Source organism: Phaethon lepturus, unplaced genomic scaffold (genome assembly GCF_000687285.1).
Source record: "Phaethon lepturus isolate BGI_N335 unplaced genomic scaffold, ASM68728v1 scaffold3107, whole genome shotgun sequence".
Lineage (NCBI taxonomy): Eukaryota > Metazoa > Chordata > Aves > Phaethontiformes > Phaethontidae > Phaethon > Phaethon lepturus.
In genome coordinates, this window is record NW_010550957.1 from 70960 (window position 1) to 98432 (window position 27473).

A 27473-nucleotide genomic window follows, 5' to 3' on the forward strand; every position below is an offset into this window, starting at 1 on the left:
AGTGTATTTCATTATTTTACTTTTCCAAATCCTACATGAGGTGCTAGTTTGCTAGATGTAGCCAAAAAGCAAAACTAATGCATCAGTGTGATCCCTCTGTTAAGAAACGATGAATCTAGAACATTTCTGAACTGTATTCCAGGCATCCTTTCCACACAGGAATTGATCGGCAGCTCAGCCACGCACTGGACTGCTGCTCAGGTAAGACAGATTGTATCCACTTTGCAGAAAAAGTTTCTTTTCAGAGACATCCGAAACAACTATGCAATGACTGTTTATTTGCATTTGAAGCAGGGAACAGTGAAAAGCCAACTTTGTGACCATGTTTTTAATATTCACTGAAAAGGGACAGACAGTCACTGAATGAAAAGGCTGCAGTGGTTTAAGATGTTCTTAAAATAACCTTTTTTTGGCTTTACTATTCCCAGAAGCAGAGACAGCAAAGCAGATCACAGCAGTCCCCGTTATGTTTTACCTGCCACCAGTAAAAACTACCAGTTGAGTCAGTCCAACAGTCCACAGCTACCAAAAGTAAGTGTCCTCTTTCCCCACACCTCCCCTGTGCTCCTGACTAGGTGGTCCCATCCTCACTGGTATTCGTTAGAGCCCTCCATGAACCGATCCAAGTCCCTAGCCAAGGAGCAAACCCATCTGCTCTCACTGCCTCAGTTTGCTGCAGGTCCACCAGGACAGGAGCAATGGCAGGAAGGATGAATGGATGGAGGGGACAGCGTAGGACCTACTCTAACAGGAGTGCAAGGCTAGGTCCACTAGGCCTGCCTTGTGCAACAGCCCCTTACGGCAGCCCTGTCCTACCAGCTGTGCTACCGGTACCATGACCGGCAGCCACCAGCAGTATAAATCCCTGAAAGCTTCACATCTGCTTCCTACAGCACACCGAGCTGCAGCCTGAGACATTGGAGATGTTTTCACTACTAGGTTACCACAAAGGGTTGCAGCTTGAGGAAAGGGGCTTTTGTTTTAGGACTGTTTAAAGACACTATTGAAATCAAGTATTCAAAAACCAGAAGGTCCCAAAATCACTGATTTCTCTTGAAAATATTAGCATTTAAAGTAAGCTTGTACAGGAAAGTATTTTTTAAATCGCCTTCTACAAGGGAGGTGCATGTCTTGCTAGCAGCGAGGTTTACTTATTCTGAACAGCCATCTGTTCTAGGACACGGAATATTATCTGCTTCTCTGCATCCTACAGTGTTTTATCTAACCTACCACAAGAATTAAAAATATGGACATATATACACATATGTATACATTTTTTATACATATATACACACACATCCACATATACATACACACACATCCACAAACACCCTTAAGATGCCAACATCCCAAAATAAGGATATTAACCACACATATGTCAAAGGTCTATAAACTATTTCACTTGAGGAATATGTTTCTCAATACAGAACAGTTTTCTAACAGAAACCTACGGTTATATCCCAAAGCAGGGGGCACAGGAGGAGTTGAGCACAAACCCCTCCATATAGGTTTAAATCCATTAGCTACAGCATCACTTTTAGAGTGCATGATTAACTGCAGAACAACAAGATGCCTAAGGGCAAGTATATTTAACATCATGCCAAACTGCTCCATGACACCTCAGAAGAGCAGAGCTCTCTGTGACTATAGCCATTAACTGCCTTCTACACTGTAAGAGCAAAGAATCAATCTAACCATTCTTTCTCCCTCTTTAGTTTTGGACAGTATGCCTTCCTAGATAGAAGGGATCACCTCAGTATCTTTACACTGCCACTTCACATAAGAATGGGAATGTAAGGCATCCCCTTGAACTAAACTGTTCATTAACCCCTACCTACATTCAGGCAACAGATGTCTTTAAAACCTTGCAGTCTTTGACGGCATCATCCTACTGTGAGGTCTTTCTAGTGAAGACACAACAGTATCCTTCCAAGTCTATACTTGCAAGGGCAAGAATACTGAGGAGATTTTCCTCTCTCAACTCTGAATCAAAAGCTTCTACGGTGTGACTTGAGGCCATTTTGATCGTTAGGGCCTGTTGTTAAGTGAGTCTGTCTCTTGCTTCAGAGGCCTCATGGAGCATTTAGCTAAAGAATAAGAAGGGGGGAAAAAAAACCCAAACCACTTGTCTTACTGCTTTTTATTGTGCAGAAGTCCTGGTGATCCATTTCTACTTAATACTAGATATTTATGAAAACAAAAAACAGCTACTTAACTTTTTTGGTTTTTTTTATTAAGCAGAATGAAATCATTAGAAATCCCAGGTCTTGTTTCAAAGGCTTACTGTTGAAACCAACGCCAAAAAAACCCCAAACCCACCAAAACCCAACAGTGAACTTAATCTGATAAGAAATGATCTGTTTTGACACAAAATATCAGCAAAACTGTGGTCTTTAGGCCAGATAAAGTAGCACTTTCAGAATAGCGCATCTCCAGTCCCTGACCTGCTTTACAGTAGCAATACCTGTGCCAGCATCTGTGAGGGAGCAGCCCAGAAGAGGACTTGGCTCCTCCAGCAGCAGCAGCTCTGGAACTAGAGGAAGCTCCACAAGGAGCAGCTGCTCTTCTGCCATTACACATCCTGGTGAAAAGTATTATTTTAAGGATAAGGCTCTTCAGGTACGCAAGATCTAAAATGTCACTGTGAAGAAAAAATAGAAAGGAAAAAGAAAACACATGAACACAAGAGTCTTTCAGCTCTCTGATCCTTACAGATTCAGAGAATGTTTATTCCTTTTGTAAGAAAGAAATAGGCAAACAAGAATTGAAGTTTAGTATAAACATGAGATAAGGCACTATTTAAAGGTCATTTATTACATTTCCCATGAATGAACTGAACAATTTTCTTTCAAGTTTAAAATTTTCTTACCCCTGTGTTTCACAACCAACATTTTTTGCTGGAACCAGACTAGTGTGTTAAATGAACAAAATTAGATGTAAGTTAGGTACAGTGGATTCCAAACTTTGATAACTGAGACTCAAGGGAACAAAAGGCATTTGCACACAGCTCCATGCAAGTGAGCACATCCTGGCTTCATTTCAGGATAAAATGTCCCACAGCTGAGAATGTAAAGTGGGATAGCAATAGCTCAGAGCAAAATACCAAAATTTAATGAAATAGCACTTAAATTTTCACCAGCAGAACTCTTGCCCCTCCCTTAAATTACACTGACACAATTTTAAACAGACAATAGAGCAAGTACAGTGCAGTGAGTTTGCAACTGGAGACATTACCTTATTTTACCATTACACAGAGTGGACAATAATGTACATACAGAATAGCCGACACCAGTACGTTAAGGCATATTCCAGCTAGGACTTTAGCACGGATTTTTTCCCTTGTGCTCAAAAAGGGGGATCCAGCCCCTTTTTCTGTTTCCTCCCACTCCATCCTACTTTTGCTTTTTTGCTGTGCTTGCTCCACCACAGCGTGGCACAAGGCACACAGCTCACTGCGGTTCAGGAGATGGCAACCTATCTGCTCCTTGGTGGCTTCGCAGGAAACAGTCCCAGCGCGCCCAAGTTCCTCCTGTCGCAGGCGCTCTCCAGAAACTGCCCTATTAAAGAGGAGGGTGAAGCAAGTTTGGAGGCGAGCGAAATCACTCAAAACACACTGATGAAGATACCTGCTGGATTTGCTCACAGAAAATGCCTATTTGACAAATGCTTTGCAGAAACTTACCTATTTCATCAAAAGTTCTGGGAAAAAAGTTATCTAAGCATTACATGCGCTCACATAAGAACTATTACACTGAGGTCCAAAGACTTTTTACCATATATTTGAAAGAAAATGGATATAATTCTCAATTTTACTTTAATAAGCTATCTACAAGTACCAAGGATGTACTGTGTTTGTAGCCTGACATACTAACCTTAATGTAGAGACTGAATATCATCCTTTTGGGCACTGATAAATATTGGGCTAAAGCTAATTTCTATTCCCCGCCCCCATCCTACTGAGACACTGGCTCCACCTATACCTAATATAAAATGAGTAATACTAATAAAATACACAACTTGCCTTCAATTCCAATAAACAACCCAATAACTAGTCTTACACAACAAAAACATTAAATGCACAATGACACACTTAACTTAGTATTATCTGTTAGTCTAGCCCCCCTCAACGATCTCATGCCTGAGCAATGCCTCTGCTTCTGAGAACTCACATATTACAAAATCTATTTTTTTTTTTTTAAACAGAATGCCATCATTCCAAATCCCTTCTACTTCATGCAAGGGTGCATTTGTGGCTCCATTTTGTGAAGCAATTATTTCAAAGAAAAAGTAACCAGTATGGTGGGCTACAGGATGAGAAAAGCACTTGAGGTCATCTTTATTTTGTTCTTACATGCACAGAGACTTCGGCCAAAGAGATGGGAACCCACACACACTGCAAATTTCATTTAAGGCATGGTAGTACAGACTAGAAGCTGGGGAAATGACAGAGGAGAGAGAGATTTCTGTGGTTTTCAACTGCACAGTAAGATTTATTTCATTTTATTTTCTGATATTCGGGGCTTGAACAATATAATAAAGTGCTCTTATCTCGATTTCACTGTATGTTATTTTGATAAGCGAGAAAAATAAACCTAGGAATCTGGACAATAAAGAGGCAGTTTAGCACAATATACTCTGTGATCTGCCTTCTGAAAACCTTCAGTAAGGTAAAAAATTAGAAGTAGTACAGATTTTGTTTTCCTATTAAGCCCCTTGAGTTAAGAAGGTAAGGGAGGGGGAAAAAAATCAAAAGCATCAAAATAGCTGGCACCAAAACAGTTTCTGAACAAAAAGTTTGTGAACAGTCTCAGCAGTTTTTAATCTTTTTCAACCTCAGTTCCCTCTGGTGACTGCCTTCCAAAGAAAAGATCAGTTCTGCTGCTTTTAGGAAGAAAGCCTCAAATCATTAGCTTAGCCTGTTTTGTTCACCCCTGCTTTTGGAAAAATCACTGAATCAAACAGGGAATCAAAGCTCGAAATACCAAATATTTGTACAGAAAGCCACAGAGGTGCAAATCCACAGCTGAGACAGCTGAAGCTCCGCTTCTGCCACCGCGCCACCACCCAGAGCTGCTTCACGGCCACCCTCCCATCCTGCTCCGCACTCCCCAGGAGGTAAGCGAGTCAGCAAAGGCAAATCCAGCCGGGACACTTCCAAAGTCAGAGGCAAATCCAGCCGGGACACTTCACGGGAAACCCAGGTGCCCCAATAAATTCTGTGCATGCTTTCTTCTCCGTATCAAGTCCAGAACCTGATTTGGTAACATGCTTGCCTTAAAACCACCAAGTGTCTCTTCAGTTCTGAAGTACCTAGCTGGGACAGCTAGTCTGAACCAGCATGGTGCCAGATGTTTCCAGATGGAAATCTGTGTGATGGATTTATGGAGAAGGACGTAGCAACCGCAGCCATAAGCCTGTACACTCCAGCATTACTCAACTGTATGAGGTTGCGGCTCCACAATTGGTAAAGCTGATCTCAGCTGGCCCTGCTGTGACCTCACTCCACAACTCCTGGGATTTCTCCCCACGCCAGCCCCAGTGCCTGCTGGATCCCATGATCAGCTAAGTCAGGTTCCTAGTCTGCCAAAAACATTTTCCCTTTTTCATGTCCCAGATAATTCCTTGGTTATGCTGATCACCCTATTTTTCTTTTATCTTAAAACTGCATTTACAAGGAACAGAGAGTAGAGATGAGTTGCTCATGACCACTGGTTAAATATTAATTGATTAGAGATCGGAAAACTAACATCCTCAGTTTCTCCTCTTTTTCCAAATGTATACATGATCTGTCAATATTTAACAATTTCTCCCTTTTCTTTTGTCCTGTAGGCTCTCTCCTTATCTTTCCCTGCTGCACATTGACCATGATGGCATACATGATGAGCACAGCCCATTTTTACCCAACTCACTCAACCAGTTTTCTGTATCTTTATTGAGGGATCAACCTTCTTCATATCAGTCCTACTGCCACAGTACAGCACCTCTATATCTAACTCACTCCTGTCAACCCACTGCACAGGAAAACTACTTAATATATTATTTTAACTTAAGATTTTAAATAGTTGATGCAATCAAAACTTTAACCTGCACCTTTGTAAATGCTTTCCTCCACAAGCTGAGGTGGCATCAAGGCAGACACACCACCACAGTTTTCTTTGCACAGGTAAGAGCTATGACATGAAAAATAAATCTACTCTTTCCACATTTGTCCCATGGCCTGGCACAAAGAGCTAGGTTGATTCTTCACATTCTTCATCCAAATACAGATGCAAACATTGACAGCAAAAGTAACTGGATTCAGATACTAACAAAGGCATTTGGCATTTAAAGTAAAGAATGGGAAGTTTAACACACCACTACAGCCCAATCATCAGCTGATGTACTAGAGATCATGTTTAGAGGTCCTTTGGAAAAACATACTTCAGGCAAATAGCTTAACTAGCAAAGTTTTTTTGTTGGTTTTTATGCTATTTGGTTTTTTGTTTAAATGCTTTTACACTTTTGGTCCAAATCTCTTAAGATGAGAAAACCTATGCAGCCTTTCAAAACCAAAAATATTGAGGGTAATATATTTAAAATCTGATTTGGAGAAACTCAAGACCAATGTCACAGAAAACCTCTGCCTTCCAGGTTCAATAAACTCCATGTCTCCTTCCAGCAGAGTCAAGTATATTGGTATGTTTAAAACAAAAGAATCATGTAAAACAGACTTCAAATTCTTGAAAACTAACAGCTCGTCAGCCTCTGCATTTTATGTCAGAAGGATTTGCCCATTTTCATCACTTCAAGTTTCTCAATTTTTGTTTCCTACAGTACCTTTGGCATCTGATATGTTGATCTATTAACATACTAGTCTTCATTAAACATTAAGTGCTATGACATCCATTTCAGTACTATTCAAATTCCATATTTGCTAGAGTTGTAATAATTACAACCTAGTGAATACAAGAATTAGGTTTGTATTAGGTTCCTCACCAACCTACAGAAGTTTCTAAACTTTCAGCTAACAGACTTTGAAATACTTCACATGTCCATTTCAACATGCAGTGACAGTCGATGCCTTCCCCTTCCCATTGGCAACACACCTCTACATGTCTGTGAAATTGTTACACACAGAAAACGACTGTGTGAGCCTTATTACTTCTTCCTAACTTAAGAAAAGCAACAGCAAAAAACCAACAGCTAATTGGAGCACAAATCTAACTCAGGATTTTAATCAGAGTTTTGTAGTAGGGTCTTTCACATAGATGGTATATTCACACAAACACCCCAGAGCAGCAGATAATTTTTAAAAGCAAGACACCAAAAACCCCTTAGTGTTCAAAGTGCACAGCAACAGTTTACAAGGTCACAGGGTACAGCAATCTCTTTTAGAGTAGGAGAAACACGTTTTTGCACAAAACCTCGCTAATAACTATCATTAGCTTTGTTGTTCACAAAGATACCAGCAGATGCTCCCAATATCCAGATATTAAAGACAGAACACTTGACAACCAAGCAAGGACAGAAAGAAGCATCACCTATATCTCCTAACACAGGACAGAAGGTAGGGAACATATCTAGATATTAGTTATGTACACAATTTAATTACATATAAATGAATATGACATTTTATTCTTCTCTTTTTGTTGGTCATTCGATAAGAAGCTTTAAGTATCACATAATATCTGCACACAATTTGTCTGAGACAGGATCACAATTAATTAGACTCATGGTGTAGAAAAACAAACAAACAAACAAAATCCATCAAACCAGCCATCTGGACCCTTGAAACGATTACAGCTTGAGACCAATTTAATATGTGAACCAAAGCCTGATTTTTATCTGCTGTTGTCTCTATTAGGAAATTAAGCAAGCGAATGCCAACTGCTTGCAGTGATACTCATAGGACACTGCATTTGTTACTGGGCTTTTTGTTTTACTGGTAAGATGTCAAAGACAACATGGACAAAACCCCCATGGGTTTGCACTTTTTGTAACTTCTGTGTTGCCAGGTTGAGGCAAGAGGCCAAACCACCCACAGAATTTGAAGTTGCAGCCAAATCCCCTTCCTCTCTGAAGCAGAGTCCTATATAACCTCATGTGCTAGGTTGGCCACAGTGAATCCATGCTGGCACCTCAAGTCTCTGGACCACCCTGTGTTAGCAAAAAGCAAAGGTGCAGTCAATTCCATTTTAAAGCTCCATCGGTCTCTTGGCTCCAAAGACAACAAAGCTGTGTGAAGTTTAGATTCACCTCCCTCTCTGTTTCTGCCACTCACACATCCGAGCCACACTTTAGAGCTTGGTAATGATTTTGGTTAACAGAAAAAAAAATCCATGCAAACATTCAAGAAAAGAAAGAAAGCCTCTCATCTCAATGACTAATGTGTGCTTCCTTACTGCCTTCTCTACCACAGAATATAATAAATCAGATGGATAACTAAAGAAACATAGAACAGTGGAGAATTTCAAACTATTGCAAACCAAGCAACTCAGTCACCACCCAAATTGACTCCAAATTTCAGTTAATACTAAAACTGTTGACAAGACCCTTCAATGGGAAGCAACAAAAAGCAAGAGTAAGTATTCTACCCTAAGTCATCCTGTTTGTACAGGATGTACATATATATACACATATGTACATATATACACACACATATTTATACACGTACATATATATGCATATATGTACGTGTGTAAATGCAAACATGTACTTCCATTCAGATCATCTGCTTATTGCTACTTTCTTATCACAGAAAAACAAGATTTAATCTCACAGGAGGTAAAGCAGCATGCATTACTTAAGAAGCTCCATCTCCAGTATCTTTTCCACTTCCCATTACAGATAAAAATTGTTTACTCAGATGAAATCAAGAGACCTAAGGATTAAAAGGAAAAATCAAAGGTTTCCCTTTAGATTCAGGCTTTGTTTAGCTGACAGAAATCCTCCAAGGCTGCTATTACAAAGGATAAGAACTGATAAAACCCTGATCAATATTTTGCCCATTCTCCTCCTCAGCCAGCTGAACATCCTCAACGCATTCCTTTCAAAGAGAGATCAGCCAGCACCAAGTGTCAACAGTGCCTTTCCAGCAGTTTTATTTGCAGTTGCTATCGTATTGAAAGGAACATTTTAAAACTTGTGAAACATATCACCAGGATAATATGTACTGCAGCACCCGTCTCCTGCTTCCTGGAGCACATCACACCATCTTCTTGGTCTCATGAAGAACTAAAAGCAAAGGGTTACTCACTGAAACACAGCCAGATGAAAGTTATAATGTTTTTTGAAGTCTCTTGATCACTATGACTTACAACGCTCTGATCCGTAAGATCATGCTTTCCAGGGAGCTCTCTGGAAACATCCCATCTCTTTGTAAACACCCCATTTGCACTGCCACAACTGCAAGTGATATCTGCAGTGCAGTAGACTCCAGGTCAGCTTCCAGTTACACACGGGCATAGAGAAGGCGCAATATGCCAAGGTACACTGGCCAGGGTCAGTCACAGAAGCATTGTGTCCTTGAAGGATTGTCTGTACATACAGGAAAAAATACACCACAATAAGAACATAACACAGTAAGAAGAGATGATTGCTTGTCTGAGCCAAGTAATAGCTGAACAACAAAGGGATTCTTCAGGAGAAGGGTCTTCCCTGGCACTTTGCTTCTGGTTTAACTCGAAACATGGCTTCCCATCCCTCGTAGGTGGCACATGAGTTTAAACCATGGCACATGACAAAGAGTTTGCAGAAGCAATTAATTTTAAATGAGGAAACTCAAGACTCCAGTAATTTTATACCAAAGTCCGAGTGATGAAGAGGCATATCTTGCCAGCAATCTCACTTTGAACAGTGAGATCAGGGGAGAACACACACAAGCAATTTTGCATGATGTCTCACTGAAAACAAGTTTATGCAAGCATTAAGGTTGCCTATATTAGTATTTTAATTTTTAAAAAATGGTTATATGCAAATAGGTTATAGCCTCGAGTTCCTGGTGAGCTGTCAACACCTCCCGAAGCACCAAAAGGCTTGGACAGCATATAGTGAAGGACATTACTCTCCAGTTGTTGTCCATATGTTTTGGTACACAACCCCCATCAACGCATTAATGAAAAGAGAACCACAGAAATCCTTCACAAAGTCAAAGAGCTTTTACTGACATGGTAGACTTCAGACAAGATATCTGAATGACATTTCCAAGGCAACAGAGATGAAGGTTCAAGACATTCCCATTCCACCGTCCCTCTCCTAAGGAATTACTTGGGGATTAGCAAAGCATTGGATTTTTAACTGTGTAGATATACCTGATCAATACAAACATTCTCCCCAAACATGTGTGTGTTTGTATGAGACTAGCTGTGCCCCACACTGGGAAAGGGGGGGGTAAAAGCCTAAAATTTTAGGTCATCATTTAATAGTCCCATAATTTCTTCCCCTTTTCCCCTTTCTTGTTCCACCTCTCTCCCCTCACCCACTAGCTAAATGGTCTCAGTTCATACTGTGTTGTGCACTCTGGCAGCAACGCTGGTCTGTAAGGCTGGTCATGAACTGGAAAGAAGATCTGCTTGAGCTGAACTTTTTTGGGCTAGGGTTGGTGGGAAGGAGAGGGTGTTGCAAAAATTTACTGCGTGAACATTTTTCCCAGCACAACAGGCCACTGGGTTAAAACTTACTATGCACCAGTATCTTGGGATAAGAACACCTCAGTCAACAGAGACTGAGACACACCTACAATCAAGTCTTACTGAGAAAACACTATTAAACTCCATGTTACAGACAGTGTACTGAAGTGAGGATCAACAGCCATGGACAGGAGCCGAACCTCAAGTGCTTCCATCTGAACTACTGCTGATCTATACTTTCATTTTCTTACCATACACATTTAGAAAACCCCTAGTATCAACAACTGAAAATAAGTAGCAGACAAGTTTTTTATTTTTCAAGATCATAAAGACTTCTGAAAGACTTTCAGCTGAAGATCTCTGCACCATCTCCTCACAGACTTAGTGCTGTTTCAGCCTGTGGTCACCTCTCAGTTACACACTGCGCGGCTCACCTCACAGGTCCAGCTGGTACTGAACCCAGCTTGCCACCAAAGCCACCAGGACCTTGGTCACTTGGTACAATGAATGCAACCAGAACACAAGTGTTCACGAAAAGATCTTGAAGAGAAAGCAGTTTCCAACGCACTGTTTCACCACAGTTTCCAGCCCTTTTCAACCACATCTACTACTCCTTTTGTATTCCAGTGACACCCTGTGGCAGTTACCTAGACTGCAGTTTTTCCAAGTCTCAATGTTCATCTTAACAAAGGACTACAGGGGTAAAGAACAGCAAATCAGAAAACAGAGAAAGGATATCGCAGCATCGAGTTGAAGGACTGCTGCTGCATGCACCTCATTACTCCTGAGGCATGAAATGCACAGGTTTCTCTTGCTCAGCAGAGTTACTTACCAGCAGCCTGGGACACCGTCCCCTTGACCCCCCAGCAGCAGCTCAGCAGGCAGATTCAAAGGCAGTACTCCACCCGCTGTTACACGTTTCCTTTGGGTGCAATACATCATTGCCAGGCTGATACAATATGGTGCGAAAAATCTAGTTTTATTGGCCAAGCTTCTCAGGTCTTTTACTGCAACACCAAAGTGCTAAGGGATATCCCGACTGATATCAATTAGAGGGCTGCAGCCTGCAATCATGAAGTCCCAATTTTCACTGCATTAGAACAGACTCACCTCCTATTTCAAGAGTATAATTTCTATATGCACCAGCTACTGAAAGGGAAAAAAAAAAAAGCCACATAAGTGAATTCAAACAGCAGCCTAGTATTTTTACTGTTTGCTCTTAGCCTCATAAAAAAAAATACCTCTTGTAACAGCACGTGCACTTACTTTTGCCCTTCAACTCTTTACCAAGTGAAAAAACATATTGGATACAGTACCTCAAACCAGCTCAAAGTGGATCTCTAATACAAGAGTCAATCAGGCAGGACATATCACACTGCATGACATTTTACATTTAATGAACACATCAAGGCCAAACAGGGCATACCATGTGTCTTCTCTGAAACTACGTGCCAGTACTACAGTTAGCAAAGATTTTGGAACATGAGAGAAATTGACATGTGCAACACAGGTAAAAGAAGCCACACACACACACAAGAAGAAAACCTCAAACAAAAAACTCCACAAGCATTCAAGACATCAGCCCACTCACATCACTGCAGTGCAATCTTCAGAACTTCTCAAGTGTCTTAAAAGTGTTGGAAGTTAGAGTTTCCACTATAAAAAAAAAAAAAATTCTTCCCAGGCACTAAAATCCTGCTACAGAGTATGCCAAGGATGACCACAGCTTTATGAAGGCTGAGTAGCATCTCAGCAGCACCTCTCTCATGCCAAAGACAGCCCAGAGCCCCTTAGCTCAGTACGCATGGCCAAGGAATAACCAAGAGGGAGACAAGTAGATAAAAGGGGGAGAGCTAGAGTAAAGGAAGTAGTGTGGATCCTGGTCTCCAACCCCTTTTGAGCTACGAATGCTTTCTAGCTTGTGGTTATTTAATATAGAGTGTATAAACAGGCAGGGGAGCACAAAATCTCTAAGAATGTCCCCATCTTCTGAACAACCAAGTCCCTTGTGGATCTAGCTTAAGGGTGGGAAGGTTGTGGTAGTGTCAAGTCTAACAATCTTACTGGGCAACTTTCCACACTGTCTTCAGAACCTGTTTATTACTGTTAAACTTCAAACATCTACATTCGCACTCTACCATGCAAACTTAAACTATACAGAAATGCACACTATTTTGGGACAAAAATCTTTGCTGTGCTGGAACCGATAGGAGCTTTGCCTTCAACTTATGCAAAGTTGCATTTTCACCCTGAACATACGTTATTGAAACAAACCATTGCTTTACATCTGCTCCTGCCCCTTATCCTTGACTAATGTACACCCTTCACTGACCACTACCTCAGGATGATGTAGGCTTCCAAGTTCAGCTGTACAGCACACTGGCAAAGTGGTGCTTAGGTACAACTGCAACAGGCAGCAATTCCACTTCCTACTAAACGTTACTACCAATAATTTTGTTCCTACTGCAAATTGAAAAGCAGTATCACCAGCAGATCATCTGCACCCCAGGATTCAACATGTAATCTGCAATTGTGCATCTTCTGATTTATGTGTGCAAGGGTGCTGACAACTAAGCCAAGCATACCATGACCAGCCCCACATAGAAAATCGAGGGAAAATTACAAAATTCAGTATGTCAAACCTCACTGTTCAAGCCAAATGAACTACAAAGCTCCTATTTTCCTTTTTATTAAGCTGCCCTAAAAGAAAGGAATAGAGGCAGATCAAGTTTGATTCTAAACTTCAAGGTTTTATAACAATGAGCTTGCTGTCCTGTGCCTTATTGCTTGGTTGTCGATCTCATCTTACACAATTATACAGAGAGAACATGGTTAAGCTAAGCTCCCACCACGCTGCTTTGATAACCAGGTTTAGGGATTGAGCAGACTTGGTTTTTTATTTCTAACTTAATAACCTTTTTATCTTTATATAATTTTAGTAAGTGAAGCTCTTAATTATGAAAGGGGGGTATTATCGACACATACGACTTTCTGGAACCTGCTTTTTATTCTGCTGACAGTAGTTGGGCAGGGAAATAAAGACAAGAGCAGACCTTTTGAATGATGAGACGTTATAGAAAGTGCAGTTAACTGCAGACAGGCAGTAGATACAAGAAGTATCTACTTTATCTTGACCATGGTTACTTAAGTGTTCAAAAAACGTGTGGATGTGGCGCTTCAGGACATGGTTTAGGGGACATGGTGGCGCTGGATTAATGGTTGGACTTGATGATCTTGAAGGTCCTTTCCAACCTAGTGATTCTGTGATTCTGTATCAGCACCCACAGGAAAAAAGTAAAACAAAATCAAGAACTAGGACTTAGGGTGTAATAATTTACACTGTGTCTGTTGGTTTGTCATAACCTTTCTCAATAAATTGGTTGGCCTGAAACCAAATAATCTTCTGGACTTGGAAAACTTACTAATTCCTATAAAACCTAAGATCAAACAGAAACACTGATTTTTCAAAAGCAATCATTGCAACACTGTTGCTGCTCTAGCAGCAAGACACAAGCATTCCGAAACAGCCACCAGTCAAGCAAAACAACATTAACAAGGGGCCAAGCAGCAACAAAAGTAGTAAACTATACATGTACAGAAAATACATACCATATATAGATCATTTGTAGGTATAGTATATACATACTATATATAGCATGTATGTATAATGTATGCATACATGCACACACATATAAAAATACATTTTAAAGTGAACAGTATTTAAAGGTAAGACATATATTGGTAGGAGCAATTTAGAAAAAAATAAAAAAATGTTGGCAAACGAGTGTGTTTGTGCATCTTCAGCCTTTCATTTACAGTACGGAAGAAGAAAAAAAAAATTAAAAGAAATGTCCTGCCACCACACACAACCAGAGACCAATACTGGGGTTGAATAAGGTTTAAACAGCATAGTGGGCTCAGCCAATGCTTTCCATCAGTCAGCCAGCCATGTGCCCACTGGGAAGTATACAGCTCACTGACTTTTGCTGGGAAGGCACCTGGAAGAAAGCATGTCAAGCAACAGGGCTGTGGAATAGGCAATCTGGGCGAAAATACTTCCAGGTTGGTTCTTTTGTGGGTTGGTCGTTTTTTGTTTCAGGGGGGTTTTTTGGTGAGTTTTTTGGGGGGACAAAGGTGGGAGTTTTAAGGATGCGGTAAATAGCTCAGAAGCATTTTAGAATTTTTTTCCTTCCCTCTTTCTATTGACAGCTTCACTGATTCCTAATGGCAGGCTCATCCTGGAGGTAACGGCGAAGTGACCTTTGGCAAGTCTAACTCATTTTCTTCTTATGATTTATTTTAGATTTTCAACACGAGAAGTTAGGGAAGTAAGACTTCTTCATAATTGAAGTGACCACTAATGATGGCAACAGAGAGCTTCATCAAAGTGCTGTTTCAAATACATAATTACCATTCATCCCTTCCTCTGAGATAGCAGACATTTATCATGAAGAAAAGTGAGAGTTTTTTGTTTCAGTATCCACAGTCTTTTCCTGTGCATCTCTATCTGAACACATTTATACCATTCATTGCCATAGTAACTAAAGACACTAAAATTTTCTGTCCACGTCAGAGTTTTCCTCAGGAACTCAGTCACCACTCCAAGGTCCCATCCCTTCCCTGATCACCAAATGCTTCAGTCCCAGCATGACAGACATGTCCCACATCTTCTTGTTTTCCTACATCCAAGCATCCAGCATGTAACATAGCAGTTTCTATCTAGTAAACACAAGTATTTCATGATACTAACAGCTAGAAGAACACAGCAAAAGCGAAAGGAGCAGTAGGTATCTCAGCGGCCAGCTAAAGAGGAGAGAATCAAACTAATGGCACCGCGAGGGAGCTTCTATTAGGTCCCCTCTTTCTCCAACCCCATCCAGTCTACAGAGCAGAAACTTACTTTACGGACTTTAGACCACTGAACTATCCCTACAGGAGCAGTCGTGGAGAGTAATCACTCCAAATATCTATCTCTCAGTGTGTGTATGCATTTCTATATATTCTACATACCTTTCCAACAGGAACATTTCTTTGCATGCAGTTTTCATTGACACAAAACATCAGGCTCAACAGAGATAGATACCCACAGACACACCAAACAGGGAAGGCAAGAAGAGAAATTTCATTGGCCCTTCAGTCACAGACTCAACCAAGTCTTAAAAGCAAGTCTTAACAGCAAGACAATAATGCTGAATAAAAGTACACATATGTGAAGAAGACAGGGAGAAGAAAAACAAAAATCTATCCAGATATAGATGCCTGAAGTCCTTTGAGGAACTCCCAAACACAAGTGCTAGAAGTGCTTTGCCATCACGTGCTTATCCTTGTCTTAAAAAGATTCCTTGGCAATACTCCAGTAGAATATGCTAGCTCCTACACCTTATCAGTTAGATGTATCTGATTTCCAATCTCCTCTTGACATAAAGAGATTACACCTGTAAACATTTGTAATTACTCTATATATTTTGGATGTTATAAATAATTATTTTCATTCCACCTTAGTCAGTTCATAGTGATTTCAAGGTACACTGGCCAACATGCAGGTACTCCTCGTCAAAGTGTGTGGCAAATCTGTAAGCCAGGACATGGTTTACTCCTTACCATCTGGTATTTTTACGTGATTCTGCCCCTCTGCTCTGGTGAGACCCCACCAGGAGTACTGCATCCAGCTCTGGAGCCCTCAGCACAGAAAGACAGGGACTTGTTGGAACAAGTCCAGTGGAGGGCCACAAAAATGGTCAGAGGGATGGAACACCTCACCTATGAAGACAGGCTGAAAGAGTTGAGGTTGTTCAGCCTGGAGAAGAGAAGGCTCTGGCGAGACCTTATTGCAGCCTTCCAGTACTGAAAGGGAGCTTATAAGAAAGATGGGGACAGACTTTTTAGCAGGGCCTGTAGCAACAAGACAAGGGGTAATGGTTTTAAACTAAAAGAGGGCAGATCTAGTCTAAGATCTGAACAAGAAATTTTTCACAATGAAGCTGCTAAAACACTGGCACGGGTTGCCCTGAGTGGTAGTAGATGCCCCATCCCTGGCAACATTCAAGGTCAGGTTGGACTGAGCAACCTGATCTAGTTGAAGATGTCCCTGCTCATTGCAGAGGGGTTGGACTAGATGGCCTTAAAAGGTCCCTTTCAACCCAAACTGTTCTATGATTTTATGTTGCAACTTCTGTTCCAGCCTTATATACTCAACAGTACTGCTGAATGTTGCAATAAGCAGATCCTCCTTGTAAGGCATAGGGGCAGAATTAAAAAAGATTGAAGTACTGCAATGCATAGAGAATTATAGGAACAAAATTTACTAACGTGCTATTTAGCTAAATTCCCTATACAATAAATGGAAGAAGTAGCATACAGTGAGGTAGGGGACACAAGACAGGCTGTAAGTCAGTCATCAGAAAATACTAAGGAGTAAGATATGACAAAATCTACTGCTTTAAAGGCAATAAACTCTAAACATCCACCTTTCCTCATACGCTATGCCAGAAAGATAAATATATTGATATTTTTCAGACAAGTAGTTTTCCTGCCTGAAAAGTGACCTCATCAAGTTATAAAGGGATAAACAATCCTTTCAAGCTGCCTAACACAAGGTTATGTTTCCTGTGATTAAAGGACAACAGAAGATCGACAGAGCATCAGTACAGCAGTGCAAGCTTCACCACTGTTCTCTCTCACAGAAGATTTCTCAGCATTTTCCTGTGCTTCTCTGCTGAAAATGTGCACCAGCCATAATAAAAATACGATCGCCAACTTTTTACTTCAAACCATATTGAGATGAAAAAGAACACTCCTTATGCTGGACCTGTGTTTCAAGACTTTCTGCCATGTAGCTTCAGTTTCCTTCTCACGCTGTGCTGCCAGGTAAACTATACCCTAGATTCTTCAGAGTAGTGGCCTGGTTTTTTTCTTTGTGAAATACCTTTCTTGATAAATAACGAAGCAACATAAATACAGGTAACGGGCAGCATAGTAAGGAAAGATCTCACTGTGTTAGCCATAATCTATTCATTTACTTCTAATTCACACCCGATAGACCTTTGCTGAATGCGTCCTTAAAAACGTTAAGGACAGAAATGCCACAACCTTACTGTGCAACCTCTTCCCACGCTTTGCTATTCTTACAAAAACAGCAGTAGTACTTGTAGGACAAGAATTCAGTTATATTGGGCTAGGGGATGCCAATGAGCTGCACATAAGATGCACACTATGTATGTTTGACAGACAAAGGAACGGAGTGCACCACAAATAACTTGCCGTAGGTCTGTAGAGAAGGCACTCTCACCTGTGTAATATGCCTGTGAACACAGGTGAGCCTGGACTAAGAGCCTTAGCATCCCTTGCTAACCTTTTTCTCTCAGTGCTGGGGGGATCAAGGCTTCCTCTGACAAAAGGTGCTCATTGCATTTGCCATCATATGCAGCAGTCTCGGCATATGATCTATACCCAAAGTGTTCATAAGCCACAGTCTCCAGTTACATATCAGCACATTGCCTAGCTCAGAAATGATCCCTGCTCTCAAGGGAACGTGCATACAACAAACCAAAGGCTGTCAGACAAAACAAAACAAAAAACCCAGTATCATCACATTCTTGTGCAGCAGGCCAAGCAGGGATCAGCAACAGCTTCAACAATTAAATATCTAGCATTAAAATTATTTTTTTAGTTTAATTAAGATTTCTTCCACAGGTAACTCATAACAGAAGACAATGCTGCTGAATTACCTCTAAATAACCACAAACCTATATTCAGTAAACTCATGGTATGTACCACATACACTCAGTACTGAGTACCACTTATGTTTCCAAGATACTACCACCATACTGGCAAGCGTTTCCTCCAAAGGAGGAGGAAAGGACAAGGAAAATGGCAGCACAAAAGAATTGCCAGTATTTACAGGGGACTAGTTACCAAAAGTTTGTGTCAAGTTACTGCAGGTGTTGTTTTATTTAGTTTCACTGTAATGTATAAGACCCATCTAGAGGAAGGTCACAGTCCTTCCTGCACTGCCACCCGGGGAGCAGTCCTTACAGACCACAGCCCAGGCCTTCAAACCAAAGGCAAATCAAGAAAGCATTTACCATCAGCTGAGGAGGAGCCAGAGGGCATCTGCCTAGCACACAGAACCGATTCCAGTTTTCATTTCATAAGGCACCTACTTTACGGTCTGGGCATGAATTTGTCTTCCTAAATTTTGAAAAAAAGATGTTGTATAATCATCAGCAGCAGAAAATAGTCCGTCACATTGGAAAAATCCCAAAATTAAAGCAAGAGGAAACGAAGTACAACTGCGGCACACAGCTAGGACAGAAGGCCCCGCATGCAGAACTAGTTTCCAGCTAAATGCAGACTCAACAGCAAAGAGATGTGTTCAGGAACCATTGTTTTGGACAGACAACCCAGGCACATCCCAGGAGCAGTTTAAATCACATTTCACCAGCAGCAGCAGCAGCTACTTCACAACCCTAGATCACAGAGTCCTCACTAGACAGAGAGGGAACAGGCAACACAAGCTAATTCTTTCAGTGTCATTACCAACACAGGATCAAGATGTAATGAAGTCACCAGCCTTGGGACGATTTAATAGGTTGCTACTGAATAGGTTGCTAATGCCCTGGGCTCCTCCTTCATCACCACTCTTGTCAATTATCAGACATGAACTCTAGCACTCACTGACCTCTCCTGCAAGCTGGCTCTGCTCACCAACCCGGCATGGAAATACCAGTAAAAGATACGCCTTCTACCAAAGAGCCCAAAAAATACCTTCTACCAAAGAGCCAGAACAACAGAGGAGGCATGCCCACATGGCTTGAAGCAAAAGCAAGAAGTAGCAAGTCCCCCTTTCAACAGGGGCAAGCTGCCAGCCTGGGCATTCAATGAACTACTATGCAGCAAGCAGCGAATACAAGAAAGTGAAAGTCATTCTTACAGTGTGAAGAACTGGTCTCCAAAACAAGAATAATATCTCTTCCTATGTCTGCATGTTACTTGAATTTCTAACTTAGCACCAAATCAAATGGAAAGCAACTTGAAAGTTACCATTTTCTGTACAAGCCATGGGCTACTAAAACACTTTGGTTTTCCGACGTTCCAGAAGTGTCTCTCAATAAAGCATGAAGACCATTCGCTAAGACATTCCCTTTTCAAAAACCAGGTTAGAGTCTGCAAGTCTGCCAACAGAGACAAGGAGTCCAGTAACCTTAACGGGACTGATCAGCCCATGTGGAAATGACAAGAGACACACTTCAAAATTAACAACTGATGGAGTGTGGCCAGCAGAAGCAGAAAGTCACTGCCTTTCTGGCAGCTTTTGTCAGTCAGTCAGGACATCTCAAATGTTCACGATACCATCGGAGTCACCAGAAGAACCACGAAACGAGACTGGAAGAAACTAATCACAAAATCCTATGGAGAGGGGAGGAGACACAGCAATGTAAAGAAGCTTCTGCTGGTCACGCAGTGTCTTTGCAGTGAGACAGTAACCTCTGTTTCTTTTGTTTCTTCACTGAAGACCTTTTACCAGTACCGAATTCAAGCCATAAGTAGGAACAAATTTATTTAAAAAAAAAAAAAGGCTTCCACAGGACAAATATAGCTTATAAGACACAGAGAGACTTTTTAGCAAGGCCTGTGATGACAAGACAAGGCACAATGGTTTTAAACTGAAAGAGGGTAGTTTAGACTGGACATAAGAAAGAAATTTTTTTATGATGAGGATGGTGAGACACCACCACCTGGAAGAGGCTGCCTAGAGAAGCAGGTGCCCCATGATGGGAAGCGTTCAAGGTGAGGTTGGACGGGGCTTTGAGCAACCTGATCTAGTGAAAGACGTCCCTGCTCATGGCAGGGGGCTTGGACTGGATGATCTTTAAAGGTCACTTCTGATCTAAACCATTCTGTGATTCTATGATTCCATTAGATTCCACGATAGTCTTTATTTCCTTAAAGTTTCTATTTTAGGTACATGCCTAGAAGAAGGATTGCCGCTTGAAAATCTTTTGATCACCATCATACAGACAAGTCCATTTCTTTAAAGTATCTTTTTGTATCTCCAGTTTCTAAAACAGATGACCAACCTGACATTAAACACCATCAGAAACCACTGATCTATTTGTGACTCAGTTTCTGTTAAGTAACTGTGCTGGTTTTGGCTGGGAGAGAGTTAATTTTCTTCCTGATACCTGGTATAGTGCTGTGTTTTGGATTTGGGATGAAAAAAATGTTGATAATACAGAGATGTTTTCATTATTGCCGATCAATGCTTACATAGAGTCAAGGGCCTTTTCTGCTTCTTACACCACCCCATCAGCGAGAAAGCTGGGGCTGCACAGGAATTTGGGAGGGGACACAGCCAGGACACCTGACCCCAACTGCCCAAAGGGATATTCCATACCATATGACATAATGCTCACCATATAAAGCTAGTGAAGAAGGAGGAAAGGGGGGGACATTCAGAGTTATGGTGTTTGTCTTCCCAAGTAACCATTATATGTGATGGAGCCCTGCTTCCCTGGAGATGGCTGAGCACCTGCCTGCTGATGGGAAGTGGTGAATGAATTCCTTGTTTTGCTTCGCTTGTGTGTACGGCTTTTGCTTTCCCTATTAAGCTGTCTTTATCTCAACCCACGAGTTTTCTCACTTTTACCCTTCTAATTCTCTTCCCCCCATCTCGCTGTGGAGGAATGAGTGAGCAGTTGTGTGGTGTTTAGCTGCCAGCTGGGGTTAAACCACAACAGTAACTAAGAAGTAACAAGACTTTTCTTCTAATACAAACTTTGCAACCTTTTGCTTTTCATTTAACCCACTGGCAATGAAACTGAAATCGTTTTTCCTGCAAGAAGACATAGTCACAAATGGATATCAATTAGGTTGACTTCCTTCAAACAGGCCCACAAGATTTACTTTGTCTTACAAAGTCTAGAGCATGCCACTTACAAGACAGTTGACCAAAACAGAGCCCCAGACACACACACTCCAACCTCACCCGTGTCCTGCTCCCCTTCTGAGAACTGATTAGTCAAGGAAAGAAAGAGTATGCATTTCATCCCATTTTAATTTGATTTTTAATTTGACACATACACCTGACAAAGTTTTTGTTTGTACTATCAAACTCCCGACATTTTGTTTGCCTTAGGTCTTGCTGACCTTGGCACAGAACAGGAATTATATCCGTAGGTGGATGATTAGTTCTTGAACAGTTTCTTCTATATTAGTAACACACACCAATAGGTCCTCTACATATATCTGTCTTTTTTGTTTACTTCAGTGCTACCAGAAAGACAAATCTCATCTTTCTTAAGGCACACAGATGCCCTCTGGAAGAATGCAATGAGCATTCTGTTTTCACAACACAACGGTAAAACCTAAACACCCTTTTCAAAAGCTTTTGGGAAGCTTTGTAACAATGTTTAATTCCTTACCCCACCCATCTTACTTTAATTACCAAGAAAAACTGCATAGGAAAGAAAAACAACAAGCAGAATACTCACCCTTTGCTTTCCCACCCTGTCCACTGCTTCCTCACTTAACTGTGGTCATTAATCATTCCTAATGTAACAGTCTTGTTTTCAGGCTGGCCCAGCTGTTGGTAAAGATGCTCTAACCACACTTTGTCAAGTGGATCCCATCTCTTGCCAGCAGTTCTCAGTCCTCAAAGAGGATACCCTGCTCATAAAAGCCAAATCCCTGGTCAGAGTTGATACTTCACAGATCCAGTAAGAGCCTTTCTGAGAGAAATCCCACACTGTAGGACCTTATCAACCTTCTGTAGTCATGACTACAGAGAAAACTGCATTTTTAGGATTTTTCCAAACACCTTTATAAGGTAGGCTGCTTTGCTCAGAAGGTACAAATGTATCACCATTTTGGATTATTCAGAGAAGATGACTTTGGTTTTATACACAGATGGTGATGACTTCCTACTTTGAACAGACTGCAAAAACCAATGACACTGAACAGACAGACGCTTCATTTTCAGGCAAGTATCAAGAAGCCACATAAAGGAAAGAAACAGCACATCATATTTTGTTCTGTATCGCTTACACAGACGTCTCTACAAGGAATGCTTGCGACCAGGGAGAAGGTTAGAGACTTCTTCTGTTGCTCCCAGGAGTCTAGATTATACACTTTCCTCCCCCTTTGTCCTGGTTTCGGCTGGGATAGAGTTAATTTTCTTCCTGATAGCTGGTATAGTGCTGTGTTTTGGATTTGGGATGAAAAAATGTTGGTAACATACTGGTGTTTTTAGTTGTTCCTAAGCAGTCAAGGACTTTCCAGCTTCTCATACTGGCCTGCCAGAGAGGAGGCTGGGAGTGCATGGGAAGTTGGGAGGGAACACAGCCAGGACAACTGACCCCAGCTGCCCAAAGGAATATTCCACACTATATGGCATCATCCTCAACATATAAAGCTGGTGAAGAAGGAGGAAGTGGGGGAACATTCGGCGTTATGGTGTTTGTCTTCCCAAGTAACGGTTACAGGTGATGCAGCCCTGCTTCCCTGGAGATGGCTGAACACCTGCCTGCCCATGGGAAGCGATGAATTACTTCCTTGTTTTGCTTTGCTTGTGTGCATGGCTTTTGCTTTACCTATTAAACTGTCTTTATCTCAACCCATGAGTTTTCTCACTTTTACCGTTCTGATTCTCTCCCCCATCCCACCAGGGGGGAGTGAGTGAGCAGCTGCATAGGGCTTAGTTGCCGGCTGGGGTTAAACTACAACACACTTTAAAAAAAAAAATTAACCCTTGTTTCATCAAACAGTGAAATTCTATGCTAGCATGTCTACTAGAAGGCTTTTTTGCATTCAGGGAAAAAAACATGCATACACAACCCCTCTGTACCCCAAATATTTATCAGTTTCTGAAGAACAAGCAGGCACTTCACTCCCAGGTATACTCCCTAAGAATAGTTTTCTTCTCTTCTCAGTTTGAGTGATATATATCGCAATATAACAGGTATCCACTGGAATGCTTTCCTAACCCCAGCACATATGGGACACTCTCCTCTTTCAGCTCACATGAATATAGCACTAGAGAAGATATTCCCTGGCATTAAAAAAAAAGACAGTCCAGTCCTTGACTCACCATAGTAGGTGCTACACAATCACTTCTAGACAGTAACTTACCCCAAACAGCTATGTCTGACAGGTTCAAACACTGGAACCAGCAGATTCTTAAATGTTGGCCTTGCAAACAGTGCTTATTATATGTGCTCAGTAACCATGACACAACTACAGAGAAGGTAAACATTACTCAGAAGGACCCTACACAATCATAGCTGTAACTCTGAGCTGCAATTTTTGGTGTAGAAATCAAGAAAAACCTAGTATGAAAGATTTAACAGACATGACACTGGCATTTTCTTCCAAGTGAGAGTGTAGCATGCTAAAGACCTTCAGCTTCATTGATCACAAGCTCAACTCAATATGGCTACGAGACACTAGTGCTTTTGTCTCTCGAGAACATGCAGCCTCTTCATGACCATGTGCTTCCCCAGTCCATTAATTTAACTATTAGGCTTCTTTTAAGACCTAAAAGCAAAATAAAACCCCTTGGTTTTGCTTAGCCAAGGAGAAACTGTAAAGAATAATGAAGCCCACACGGGTTATGAGTTCACTTCTTCATCTCTCCAAGCTAGTAGATCACAAGACACAAGTTTTTAGGGTTAGCTTCTAAAAGATCTATAGTATCCTTCTTCAACCATTCCAGGAACATGATCCTGAATGTGAAGAATACAGATAAGAGACCAGTCCAAAACAGAACAGCTTCTCGGGTGGGCCTGTGGGAGATCTGGGGTCTCTCAAGAGAGAACTTGCTCAACAGCCCACAATGCTTTCTGTGGTGAACACAAGTATCACGTCCTGTTGTCCAACTAATAACAAGTATTTGAGGCTGAAAAAGCTGTTCAAAGTGATTAAGCATGCAATACTCTTGAGCAGTCACCAGATGTCACCACATCTCAGGAGACTGTTAGGGAAACTTGCAGGTCAAGTGATAGAAATAGAAACGAAGGTTTCCATCATACATACCCAGCTTGAGGTCCAAAGCAAGACTAGAAAAAGCAAGTCAGTGACCAAGAAGACGTCCCATCAAGCAACTTAATGCATGCATGTTTAGGAGTTAAAGGACCTGGACAGTATCTTCCAACCTTCTTATGTCAGCCACATCACTTCTGCTATCTTCTTTCTCACTTCCCACCTCAAGGCCTGTATCCTCATGCCTCAAACACCCATACAGGAACACTGCCTCTAGAAGCGATCACCAGACTCGCTTCCCAGGACTTCCACAGCTCTTGTGCAACCCAGATTTGCTCACCACAGTTTGAGGCTGGGTGGAACTGAAACTCTTCGTCATCACGCTCTTACACATACACAACAGCCTCCGTGCCAGAGGTTAATGCATCTTCTAAATTTGGTCTCTCAAAAAACTTCCTTATTTCTTGTGGATTTGGGCTCCAGCACTTGCATGCTGAACTGCCACTGGCAAGATCCTGGTTCTGCCTTTTGTACAAGGCAGGACCCAGACAAAGCATGTTCTGCCCAGAGGTAATGACCCAGCCTGCTGCTGACACGGACACTGTGCCAACATCAGCAATCTTACAGTCCATTCTCAAATGGCAGTGAAAGTGTCAGGAATAAACCAAATACAGATTTCTACAACATCACCCACTCTAAAGTTTAAAAAGAAATATATAAAAATTTTAGAGCCAACACAGGCACACGCTCTTCTTGGTCAAGAGGGATAGCAGTACCAGCCACAAAAATATCCATGCTTGATTTTCTCCAATTTAGTGGCCTCCCTATCTTTCTGACCCTTCTGCTGAAAACAGTAGTCAGTAGTCATCTAGACCCCTATCTAGCAGTACACAATAAAATGCCAAATATTTGGTCCGTTGGGCTATCACAGTGTCCACAAGTTCTAGTCATGTTCTATGTTCCTCATGCAGTAGACACACACACAAAAAGTAAAGAGTTGCTGTCCAAAAAGTCATGTTGCGATGTTACATCGCCTCTAGTGATGCCCACAAGGCAAAGTGGCTGCCCTATCTTCCCAGCAGCCATGCATGAATCAGTGACACTCAGACCAGTAGTGCCTAAACCTTCTCATTCTTTCCAGTACTGAGGAGGGCTAAACATCCCAGCTCCTTCCTCTCTGTCACAGCAGGCCTACAAGGCATGAGCAAGTGCTGCAGCCAATGTACGCATGCGCAGTAGGCTTCACATGTTCAAAAAAACATTGGCTCACTGAATGTCCACTACACAACACATTCACACAAGTTTGCTGACCCACACTGTTCCAGGGAGAGAAGCCCAGGAGCAGGCTGCTTTTACCAAATCAATATGTGCAGGCTACTCCAGACATCTTCCTTCCTAAGGGACTTTCAGATAATAAGGACACTGCCCAGTCTACAGAAAAAGAGGTAGCTAGAAGACAGGCCACAAAATGCAGTTTTTGGTAAACCATAGGCTTGACAACTCTGATTTACATTTTAATTCCCTTTGAATAGCACAGGGGGAACAAAGAATGGGTGCACAGGAAGAAAGAAAAAAGGACTGGGAGGCAAAGAAACAGACAGCCATGGTGGAAATTTAAGAAGTCCACTGATATAAAGGGATGTTGTCAACACAGGGCTTAAGGAGCCACATAGGCCTCAGTCCACCCCCCACCCCAAAAAACAAGAACAAAATCTGCTCTAGGTTGGAAACCCCCAAAAGTCATCTTTGTTTCAAACAACTGAATCCATACACAGGTAGCTATGACTCTGAGATAACACACAGGTGTTTTTAAGAGCCTGAAGCAAAACTAGAGACTGTGGTCCACTGTATATTAGAATGTAATATGGCATCTCTCATCAACCAGTGGTATAAGGCAAGCTGGCATGCTTGGAGCTGTACTGAATCCACAGTAGGCCGTTCAACTGCGGAGAATATTACTAGCACATTTCTAAACCAGTCCACCCACTGTTTAGAGGGCTGGGAATAATTATGAAAGACCAAAGAAAGTTAAGATTTAAAACCAAGGGGGCAGTGAAAAATATGGACAGAAATATGAACTTCAGTAAGAACCTCAGGATAGACAAAGCACACACTCCATTGGGGGGGGGGGGGGGGAAAAAAGGGTGGGGGGGGGGGGGGGGGGAAGTCCTTTAAAAATAGAGGAAGAACAATTGCTTACCTTTCAAAAGGGGCTGGAAAGTTGGAATTTCCTGCAGTTTTATGACATCTGGATCATTGCTGACATTCCGGGAGGACTGTGTTCCTGGGGCTACCACCACAATGTCATCCATTTTTGCTCGTTGCTTGGCTGGCGACGGAGATGCTGGAAGAATACAGGGCAGGGGGGAGGAACGATCACATTAATAAGCAGATTCTATCAGAATTTAACCTTAAGCCAATGTTACCATGTTTAACATAGTAAAGGTACATTTTCTATAGTGTGAACACGTCTCTGAGATCACTTAAGGCCGGTACTCTCCATTCATACCCTCTCTCTGTGAAGCTATTATGTTCAGCTGTTTTTTTTTTTTTAAATGAGGTTAACAGCTGATGAAGGACGTGTTGCCTTCTCACTCCAACGATAATCCAACACGCTTTTGTTTTAATGATGGAGGTAAAAACACCAAACACCGTGTATCCATCAGCGTCCCACTGCAGTAAGGCTCTTTTATATTATTAGATATCTTCACAGCAACGATTCGATACAACGGCTTAATCACAAGTACATTTGGGACGCTTGCTTCAGCGCTGTGCATTCCTTGCTACCACGCACCCGGCGACATTCAGGTGAAGCATCTGCGCCGCGGACACCCTCCTCCCTACCCTCCCCCGGAGCTCTGCACCCCGCTGCCTCCCTCCCGCGCCCCG

General features: G+C 41.7%; 1 protein-coding gene across 1 annotated transcript in view; it reads right to left on the minus strand.

The window, feature by feature from the left end:
• LOH12CR1 (loss of heterozygosity, 12, chromosomal region 1) overlaps positions 1-26928 on the minus strand; it is a gene marked incomplete at its 5' end in the record, with an annotated part of 74705 nt that extends 47777 nt beyond the window's left edge. The window contains one exon of the mRNA XM_010290693.1: positions 26785-26928. Within this exon, the coding sequence (XP_010288995.1) occupies positions 26785-26928 (144 nt within the window). The remainder of the gene's footprint in view (positions 1-26784) is intronic.
• Between the last annotated feature and the right edge of the window lie 545 nt (positions 26929-27473).